The sequence below is a fragment of the Symsagittifera roscoffensis genome, chromosome 10 (assembly GCF_963678635.1).
Source record: "Symsagittifera roscoffensis chromosome 10, txSymRosc1.1, whole genome shotgun sequence".
Classification (NCBI taxonomy): Eukaryota; Metazoa; Xenacoelomorpha; order Acoela; family Convolutidae; genus Symsagittifera; species Symsagittifera roscoffensis.
In genome coordinates this window covers 2,971,794-2,982,730 of record NC_087071.1, presented here as the reverse complement: position 1 = coordinate 2,982,730, position 10,937 = coordinate 2,971,794, and the positions used below count along the sequence as shown (strand labels likewise).

The 10,937-nt window shown below is 32.3% G+C and overlaps 1 protein-coding gene across 2 annotated transcripts; it reads left to right on the top strand.

Moving 5' to 3' along the window:
- Nucleotides 1-569: 569 nt before the first annotated feature.
- LOC134855134 (POC1 centriolar protein homolog A-like) lies at nt 570-10,881 on the top strand. Of its 2 annotated transcripts, XM_063871544.1 has the most exons (8): nt 570-942; nt 1,514-1,756; nt 4,485-4,615; nt 5,005-5,213; nt 5,743-5,880; nt 6,807-6,967; nt 9,719-9,856; nt 10,292-10,881. In XM_063871544.1, the coding sequence occupies exons 1-8, from the start codon at nt 843-845 to the stop codon at nt 10,726-10,728; spliced, it is 1,557 nt and encodes a 518-aa protein (XP_063727614.1). In that variant the 5' UTR covers nt 570-842; the 3' UTR covers nt 10,729-10,881. The 2 variants fall into 2 exon arrangements, with proteins under 2 accessions (XP_063727614.1, XP_063727615.1); XM_063871545.1 differs by lacking the exon at nt 9,719-9,856.
- The last annotated feature ends 56 nt before the right edge of the window (nt 10,882-10,937 follow it).

Sequence of the window (10,937 nt, the reverse complement as noted above, 5' to 3'; positions counted from 1 at the left end):
GAAAAATCTACATAAAAAACATTCTGTTAAACAATCATGTTGACAAAAAGAAAATTTCCCGTTATCTTTGTTTGTAACCCTAATGGGTTTCCTACTAACATTTTTCCAGACCTATAAAAATCTGATTTTTTGATATGCTTTTTAAAGTTACATGAGGGGGTTAGGTGGAATTGTTAAAAAACATCTCGGCTTTGTTATTATATGCGATTATAATTTAACAACGTATTAGCTAAATTACATCGACTTTTCCCGGATTCAAAGTTTTATAACTTCAACTTCAGTGGATGGAAAAAATTTTCATGGTAAAAACACAGGGGGTTTTTGCTTGAATTATTCTAGAAATTAGTCGGAGTTTTTCAGATCCTTTAAGCTCATTCTGAAATAAAATAGTTTTTATTTTTTCTTGTTTTGCTGCTTCAAGATCTTCATTGAAATGAATTTTTAATTGGTCGCTTATGAAAAAGTCCAGCTTTTGACAACTCTTTTGTACTGTTCAATAAAAATGTATATCGTGCTTGGCTTAAAGGTGAATCATTCTCAAACAAAAACTACATTTTTGTCATTTATTTTATGCTTTAAGCATAGCTGAACGTGTTTTAAAACGTATTTGAATTAAATGCACGTTTCAACTCACCAAAAAATTCATTTTTCATCAGTTGTAATATATATGACAAACTTAAAAAGGATTTCAAATTAGTTATCACCAAGAATCAGTAATCAAGCTATTTTATATAATAAAAAAAGATCTCAAATAAATTTTTTTACAAAAATAGCTAATATTGAATTACACTGATCAGAAACAGAGAAATTAATTTTTTCACTGAAGACGTGTGTGATCAAGAATGTCAACAAAAACAACAACAACAACATCAACAACTGCAAATGACCTCTGTGATCCTTCAGTGGCGCAGCATTACAAAGGTCACAAGGATGCTATCACAGGTATTTTTATATTTTTAATTTGTTTTTGTCCTCACGGTTATTTTTTTTTGTCAATGTAATTTTGGACAAGAAAATGTCAAGTTTGCATTTCATCTTTTTCAGTTTTGATTACTATTTGAGTTTAATGTTTGGTCTCTTTAAGTTTTTCACCAGAAAATTTTTTTGACATTTCTAAACAAAAATTATGCTTATTTAATTGAGTTTCTCTTAACAGGCATGGAAAGTTGCAGATCTATCAGTTTATTTCGGACGAAGACGGGTTTTTATTAGAAAACTCACTAAAATTGTATATTAGACGAACGTTATTCTTGAAGAGCAGAGAACCCATTAAAAATTTCTATTTTTTGAAAAAATAACTTTGGCCGCTTGCAACTCATTTCGATAAATCAGATTTTTTGGAGCGCTTCCTCATCCTCAAATTTATAGTTGTTGTTTTTCATCTAAAATTGTGGTCGTCAATTCTTTCCAAAATAGTATTGAAAAGTCGTCCATGAACAGAAAATCTTCATAACTAGATAGTATAATTGAGACGCATAACACGGTTTATACTGTAATTACATAATGTTTTTAGCCGTTGATTTCAACCCGAACTCCAGACAACTGGCATCGTCCTCTCTGGACGGGACCATCATGGTGTGGAACTTCAAGTCCCCCCAGGCGAGAGTGTTTCGCTTTTCGGGACACACAGACGGGGTGACGAGTGTCTGTTTTAGCCCCACCGGACACTTGGTGGGGAGTGGGTCACGTGACAGGAGTGTGAGACTGTGGGTGCCCAGTATTAAGGGGGAGAACAACGCCTTCAAAGCTCACTCGGGTAAACCAGAAAAACATTATACTTAGTACTGGGGAGAAGACTAAAATTTTATTCCTGGGGGGGAAGGGGGTTGAATTATATTTAACTGAATATTTAAAAAAAAGAATTACCTAAAAACTAAAAACACTTGCAAACTTTATGGCATTTTGTTAAAAAATGGTTGATAAAAAACAAAAAAGCTATTTTTTCAGTATTACGCAAACTTTTCACTCTCTAGTTTTAAACAGTTGAAACCAAAGTCGAGCTTCCCACCCTGGCTTTGATAATTTAAGCTTTAATTTTTGCCTGATATCATGTTTTCCCGTACAGAAAACAGAGAGTTTGCAATTGATTTGTTTCAATTTAATTGCGGAATTGAATAGGTGTCAATTTTGAAATACATTTTGTAGAAAAGTACTATGTTGAAAATTACTAAGTAGAAAAGTAGAAAAAACGGTGAATTCTCAATAATTCAAAGTCCTTTTTTAAAAAATCACAATGTAGAAAAAACAGCTAATATAAATGATTATTATCAATTTTAAACCGTTTCTTGCACTATTTTCATAAAACAATTTTTTTTTTTCAGTTTAGACATTCTTGAACAAAATTAAATCAGCATTTGTCCAATCGATGCCCAATCAAAGCATTACCCAAAAAACCGTCAACATTTTTGTCAAGATTTTCAACTTATTCCTGCTATTTTAAAGACTGGAAATTACAAAAACTAGACTCTAAGGGAGGCTAGAAAATCTATCAATCTGATCGATTTCGACATTTTTGCATAAAAGCAGGTACTCGGATTGACAGAAATTGCTTGTTAATAAATTCAATTCTATTGAAAAAAAGCCTATCATACAACTCAGCACAATTCCAAAGACAAAAAAAAATTGTATGAAAACAGACAGCATTATGAGCAATTTCCTCATGCTATGGAATTTTACGGTAGATATTTTTTCCATACTTTAGAATTACATGACAATTTTTTTCATGTAAATAAGTTTTGCTTCGCATAAATCAATTATTGTGTTTCACAAGGAAACGACAGAAAAAGTTTTCTGAAAAAAAAGGCAAGCAAGCTAAACGGCATCAAAACTGCAGATTAAACTACGTATTGATAGATGTTAAATAAGTTTAAAGTTAGATCTTCACAAAAAAAATCAAAAAAATAGAAACGAGGACTTTATTTCTAAAAATTCAGATATTGAAAACCCTGAACTTTCTTGGGCAGAGTTATGTTACATGATTTAATCTAAAACCGAAAAATAAATATTCTGCTATCACAGAAAAACTTCATCGGACCCTTGTTTCTTTTAATTAATTTTTTTAAAATAAAATTCAATACAAGCTCATTTAAATTTGCCTAAAAATTCTTTTGAAAAAACTTTTAACACCAAAATAGTGAAAAAAAAAACGATTTTCTTTCAGTTTTCATCAAAGAGAATCGTATGATAAGCTTTTTTTCCACAAAAAACCTTGTAGTGAGTTGTATGATAAGCTTTTTATAGTATGACCATTTCTGATAGCGTTTTAGATGTAGGGAATCGTATGATAAGCATTTTCCAAATGGTGATCAATCCGTCAAACCAACTCTTCCTTTCATCGTCAAGTCGTAAATTTTTAGTCGCAAATACGTAAACTTGTTTATGCTTGCTCTGTGTTAGCAAGAACCTGCACAATGAAGAAAAAAATTGATTTAAGTGTGTTTGAATACATTTTGCGAGAAAAAACACATAATTTAGGCATTTGTTCCACCATTACCGGTTTATCATTTTTTCATGCAAAATTTTTACGGTTAATCGATTCTTATTCAGTATTGCTTGAAAATCTCATAAGTCGATAAAAAACTTGTAAGTTGAGCCTAGCTAAGACTAGTCACTGTTGTTTTGCTATTATTGGCAAAACAGAGTCATTTGTTTTTTAAAGCTGCCGTATTTATTCTGACAAAAACAAAAAGTCCTCTTCTTTCTATGAGGTTGCATCAATCTTTATTTTCTTCTATGATGAAACTTCAAGAATTTTTGACTGTTATTGATCCGCTCACTTGGAAAGCGTAAGATTTTCTCCTCGGGGTTTTGGTTTTTTTCTAAGTTTTTTAATCCAAATATACATCGGATAAGTCGTATGACATATGATAATAAAACTATACCAGTTTAAAGTCGAAGCTCTAATAGAATTTCCAAAAAATCTCATCATGTACAACAACCGTTTGGGAATATTAGAATTTTTACTTTGAGCAAATAATGCGTGCCAGTTTTGTAGGATACAAACTGGTACATTTAGTTTTTATTTAAATGATGAAACTTTAACTTTACTCCAATTAAAATAATAATGTGATGTTTCATCAGTATTTTCTTGACATAATTCTTAAAATATTCTCTTTGAAATTCAGTGAAAACTTTGAAAATTGGTTTTTGTAAAAATTATTATTATTATTTTTTTTAAATTCATTTTTTTTCAAATTCATCTTTGTTTTGTTTTAATTCAATTTTCTAAAAAAAAACAAAATGTCAAAAAAACCCTTTTTAAAAAAAATTTCTAGCGCGTATGTCTCAATTCTAGGCTTTATTTCAAAACTCTCATCACGTCACGAACAAGAAACGATAATTAGAAATTAAAAAATTAGAATTGAAATTGAATTTTATAATTTTGTTTTTTAATAATCGCTGAAACGTTCTTGGCTACTGACACAGAAACCGTGTATTTTCTAAAATTATCTTGGCAGCTAATTTTTCAATTATTTTTTCGTCAGCAACTGTGAGGTCAGTTGACTTTTCTTCTGATGGAGAGTTCATAGCGACTGCCTCTGACGACAAGAGTGTGAAGATATGGTCAGTTCACAGACAGAAGTTTCAGTTCTCTCTCAATCAACACACCAACTGGGTAAGTTATGTGAGTTTGTACAAACCTAGAGAAAGTTCTTGGAGGATTTCCACAGTTAGGAGAGGGGGGGTTGTATACCGGATAACAATGTCCTCTTAAATCTCTTATTAAATAGATTGGACGACCTCGATAGTGGGACCTAAGATAGTTTCATAACAAAAATATACGCTCGCGTTGAGCTTCCACATTTTTTTTCCGGAAAAACACAAAGAAAACACGAAATAACTCAGTTTAATTAAATATGGACCGTTTTTTTGAATCAAATTAAGAAATACTGTAAACTTTCAAACCACATTCATTCCTAGAAAAATCAAAATTTGGGGTTTTCGCCCAATGGATTGTTTTTTTTTTGAAATCAAAGTTCTTTGCTTTTCATTATATTTTTCTAGGTCCGTGCAGCGCGATTCGCCCCCGACTCCAGCCTGATAGCTTCGTGTGGCGATGACAAGTCGACCAAAATCTGGGACATCCGAACGAAAGAGTGTGTTCACACGTTCTACGACAACGAAGCCTCCATGCACGATGTCAGGTTCCACCCGTCTGGTACTTGTATTGCCACTGGATTATCAAGTGGGGGCATCAAATTGTGGGATTGCAGGTAGGGGCATTGGGGGAGGGGTTTGATACAGGACAATGATTTTTGCTCTCAAATTATAAAAACTAAAACAATGAAAAAAGATCACTAGTTATTTCTTTGTCTTTGTGTATAAAAATTGTAGTTGGGTCGTAATGAGTAACTTTTTTAATAGGTATAATAATTTAAACTGAGAATTTAAAAATGTGAAGCTTGTCGTAAGAAAAAACTTTTTTGAAACGTTCGTTTTTAAATTTTTCATTTTGTTCTGTGTAGGGTGAATGCAATAAAATATAAAACTATAATGATGAACAATATCAACCTAACACATCTAACTTATTATTTTTATGTGTTTGTGTTAAAAAACACTGTTATGTCGATTTGAGTACAAAAGTTTATTTTCATTTAAAAATTAAAATTTGAAAAATTTTAAAAATGAGCTTCTTGTCTAAAAAAATTTTTATTAAACTTTTTTTTTCTAGTTTAATTTTTTAATTTGGACATTCCATTATGATAAAAAACCGTAATTTATTTCGATGTGTTGTGTTTGTAGGGTGAATAGATTACTACAAAGCTACCACAGCCACGAGTCCTGCGTGAACTCTCTTCATTTCCACCCCCGCCAGGGAGATGTCCTCTTATCAGCCAGCAGTGACTGCACGGTCAAGATACACGACCTAAAAGAGGGCAGGTCAGTCCAGTTCATTCACCTTTGACCCTTCAGTTTTCATTCCCATAATCAGTTATACATTTGTTTTCAAGAAGAGAATTTGTTAAAAATTTCCAAAAGTTATATTGACGAAAATCACATATGGAAGAACACCAAAAAGGGCAGTTAGGTTTCTAGTAAGAAAAAAAGTTGGTTATTCAGAGAAGTTATTCCACGCGACGTTTTTTATTTCGGTGGATACTTTGTCTCAGAGTTGTTGTTATAGTCACTATAAGAATTCATTTGTTGAGTGAGCTTTGAAAAAATTTTAAAAATGGAAAGTTTTTAGTACCCGAGTCGAGATTTTTCACCTAATTTGAAGCAAGATTTTTTGAACCTAATTTGAGCCTAATTTGATCCAAAAAAAACGCCCAAACCGCCCAAACCGCTCAAATCGCTCAAATCTTGCTGAAAAACCGCTCAAACCGCTCATATCTTGAGCGGTTTTTGAGCGGGATCTCGACCCGGGTAGTTCATGAGGGGTGACAAATCTAAAAAGCGATAGAAAATTATTGAAAGTTTTGAATTTCATACAACTTTCTATTTATAAGAAGAGCATACTAATGTTACAGAAATTACCGATTTTTCTTTTGAAACAACCAAAAAAAACCCTCCCCGTAAAAAAACGGTTTCAAGCGGCTGATAGATTTTTTTGTTAGCAGCCTGAGGCGCTTTATTGGGAAAGACACAGTTTATCACTTGTGTCTATTCTTTTTTTAAAACTTTTTCAGAGAAGTTTTCTCGGGTTGTTTTTTTCATTGAGCTTTTTTGGTTAATGAAAATCTTGATTTTTTGTCGTTTATAATTGTTAATAATTTCAACCAATCAGATTCGAGAATTATCCAGCAGTTTTCAAAATAACTAAAAGAAGATCCGTTTTATTTTTAACTTCTTTTTCAACCCAACAGGTTAATCTACACTTTACACGGTCATCAACCACACGCAGCCACTGCAGTTGCATTCACGAAGACAGGCGACCAATTCGCATCGGCTGGATCAGACAACCAGATACTCATATGGGATACAAACTTCACAGAGCCAACCGAACAGCTGAGAGATGTTTTCTCAGGTAGAGCTTCTAGATATCTTTAACTACCCCCCCCCCCCCCGCTGTTAATAGCTAGTGACTAGCGCTAAATTTGTAGCGTTTTAGTTGGGCTTATATATGAGCATGCCTCTTTTTCCTCAATTCCGAAAAGTAAAACAAAATGCTCAATTCCGAGCAAGGAGCACAACAAAATCCTACCAGAGCGGTTTCAATTAACAAATATTTTTGAAATTTTTTGTCCTTTGGCGCCGAAGAGACTAGAACTAAGTAAAAAACGAAAAGTAAAAAGACTCAAAACCCTACCACTAGCGGATTTAGGTGGGGAGGGGGAAGGGGCGTTGGGCGGACGCCTTTTCTTCAGGGATTTGACCCCCTGCCGACCGAAAGGGACCCACCTTTGTACTATGGTGAGATATCCGTTTTTGATGACGGAACCTTAGAAATTTCTAAAGTCGCCTTGGGCACCAATCTTTACTAATTTTGATGGGGGAGCGCGCGCCGAAAAGACGCAATTTTTTGGTCGAAATTTTCCAAATTATTATAGTTAACTTGCACAATTAGACTCTAAGAATGCTACAAGATAGGGTTTTTCTTCTCATAGGAAAAGTGTAAGTTAGTGACTTTCGTTTTAAATTTTTTTTTCTTATAACCAGTTTAAAATTTCTCCGCTGACACAGAGTAGAATAACGAAAACTCAGAGCCCAAAGAATTTGTTTCTCAACGTGAGGTTTCTGTTTCTTTTTTGTTAAATTCTTCATAAAATTAGTTTTTGTTGTTAACTAGATATTTGTCGATTTATACCTGAACCCAATAAAACAACACGTCCGCAGATATATGACATGACATGATTCGTCATAAATGAAAAACTAATGCTTCTAAATTAATTTCAAACCGCTATAATTACGTATAATTAGGAGATTCATTGAAAAAAAACTCCCTTAGTTTCTTAATTTTTGGATCAAAAGGCATACATTACAACCACAACCTGGAAAAATTTACATGCATTTTTTTGAAAAAAAAAACAAAAAGGCTCCAAAATTGATTTTCTTTTGTTTTTACGATATAGAAACAATTTCGAAATGGTTTTTTTGCGTTTTTTTTAGTTTTGGGAAAAAATAGTTGGAAGAAAAAAGTAGGAAAACAAAAATTCTAAACAAAAGTTCTAAGATAGGATAGTTTTTGTAGGATGGTCAACCCAAAAAACCAGAAGTTTTTTAGCCCATTAAATCTCAGCATTCAAAAACTCGAATGAAACCGGCGATAAACTCAGCCGATCCTAGGCATTTAAAAAGGCGTTGATTGGTTGATCATTTGGTATTTCTATTCTAGGGTTGACCAAAAATGCTAATCATTCAATTTTCATAAAAGGGAAAATGCGAATCATACACTTTTCTTGCAATTCCATAAGTACAGAAAATTGCATGAAAGGTCTAAGATTAGTGATTTTTCTATAACGCAAAAATATTTATATTTTAATTTCTCAAACTTTTTTAGTAGTGTTCGTAACCGAACACAGTTGAAACAAAACCTGGAATAACCAAAGGTTTAACCGTATTGTATTGAAAATGCATTGGAAGCGGCCTGAAATGTCTTAATGCTGTCTTATACAAATAATACAAGGTAAGTATAGAATTTTTAAATTTTGGCCAAAATTTGTAATGATGATTATTTTTAACGTTTGATTTTTTTAATTAACAGACATTAATCAAGGCATACAGAAACATGACATACAAAAGAAAGAAGAGTTTTATGCATTTTTGAAAATAGTTTTTCAGCGAAAAAAGTCCAATATTGCTTTATCCAGGACTACATTGTACCTGCAAAAAATTAAATTTCGCGTACAATTTTTTATGAAAATTGTTTGTTCGAGTACAAAATTCAATTTGCAGTGGAAAAAAAAGAAAAAAAAATCGAAATTACTTCAACTTTTATCACAAAAATGCTAGTCATACAACTTCAATATATGGAAATTGTGTGACTAGCAATTTTCTATAACGCAAAAATATTTATACTTTAATTTCTCAAACTTTTTTAGTAGTGTTCGTAACCGAACACAGTTGAAACAAAACTTGGAATAACCAAAGGTTTAACCGTATTGTATTGAAAATGCATTGGAAGTGGCCTGAAATGTCTTAATGTTGTCTTATACAAATAATACAATGTAAGTATAGAATTTTTAAATTTTGGCCAAAATTTGTAAGGATGATTATTTTTAACGTTTGAATTTTTTAATTAACAGACATTAATCAAGGCATACAGAAACATGCCATACAAAAGAAAGAAGAATTTATGCATTTTTGAAAATAGTTTTTAAGCGAAAAAAGTCCAATATTGCTTTATCCAGGACTACATTGTACATGCAAAAAAATAAATTTCGCGTACAATTTTTTTTGAAAAATGTTTGTTCGAGTACAAAATTCAATTTGCAGTGGAAAAAAAACGAAAAAAAATTTCGAAGATATTTCAACTTTTATCACGAAAATGCTAGTCATACAACTTCAATATATGGAAATTGTAGGATTAGTGTTTTTTTTTGACAAAAATTTTTTTCTTTTTCATTTAGTATGACACATCGTTTTTTATGCCAAAACAAAACTCGATGACACCATTTTAGTAAAATGTGTGAGATTTTTATGTCTCGTTTTTTTTTCAAGGAATTAGATTAGGCAATTGTAATGTATTATTAGCATTTTTGTCTATGGAGGTCAACCCGGGTTTGGAGAAGAGCTCATTTGAACAGACAGTAAACTTCATCGGGGTTTTTTGTTTAAGCCGAGTCAAAAAGTAAGAAGACAATTAAGCGAAAAATTGACCAGCCGAAACTGCCACGAAGCTTGCCAAGGAGTGAAAACAACTTCGGAAACGAAAACAGTTCACACTTGCAGATGTCTTCAAATGGAATGAGCGAAAGTAAATTTTTATTTAAAAAAATCATCAGAATAGGAAACCAAGTGTTAAGGAACTTTTGGATTTTATTGACAGCTCATTGACAGCTGTAGTGTGGAGCTTCTTGACACTTTTTTTGTTCTTCTCATTTAAATCGTTGAATGCACTCTTAGATTTTCTTCCGGTTTCTTCAACAGTGTGATTTTTTGATTGCCATTAATTGCCCTGGGTAATTTAAAGACACTTTTTTCACGGCCAACTAGAAAATAGTTTCTGTTTGCTTTACGTATTTTAGCTTTTTAATTTTCGTTTTTTTTTAATTTCATTTTTTGTTCATTTTGCGATTTTCCGGTTTTTTCAGGTTTTTAAATACATTTTGTAGTATTAAAAACAGCCTTGAACCATTAAGTGAGTTCAGTATCATTTATTAGCCAAAATTTAACTTCAAATTTTGTTTAGGCTTTATGGGACGATCGACTTTCCAACCAATTCAGAGCACTACGAATACTGACATCACATATACGTCACTACGCTCTCACACCAATCCCATTCTAGAAAGTTCTAGAACAATTCACACTGCTACTGATTGTGTTCACCCAACCGAATTTTCTCAACAAGCCGAAATCTTAGAGCCATCCGCTGTCGAGTCAGTAATTTCACAGCCTGTAATAACGAAAGAAGGACAGAACTCTGCAAAGTCGAAAGAAGACAATTTGAGAATCATGGAAAAATTGGAGATGATTACAAATCAAATGGACATTTTGACACAAACTGTCGCCATAATCGAGCAAAGGTTGACCAATACTGAAGACAAACTGAACTATTTGATGACTAGCAAAACTGCACAGATAGAGAAAAATGACGAGCAAAAGGCAAATAATGATGTTAACAATTAGTTAATTAAATGAATAATTAACTAAATAATTTTTTTCTACACGGGCTGATTTGCTTCACTGCCAGGGTTGACCGAAAGTTGCAAATCATACAATTTTCGTGATCTATGACCCGCAGTGACAAAATGGATAAAATCAATTAAAAACAGAAAAATGTACAGATTAAAGTAAGTATCTAATCGATTTATCCACAAACATTTTGCGAACGATAA

Bases quoted from the DNA above. Each gene is read 5' to 3' on its own strand.
- LOC134855134 (XM_063871544.1), top strand. From the start codon at position 843: ATGTCAACAAAAACAACAACAACAACATCAACAACTGCAAATGACCTC. The intron at 943-1,513 runs GTATTTTTATAT...TAATGTTTTTAG, and splicing joins TCACAAGGATGCTATCACAG to CCGTTGATTTCAACCCGAAC. The intron at 5,214-5,742 runs GTAGGGGCATTG...TTGTGTTTGTAG, and splicing joins ATCAAATTGTGGGATTGCAG to GGTGAATAGATTACTACAAA.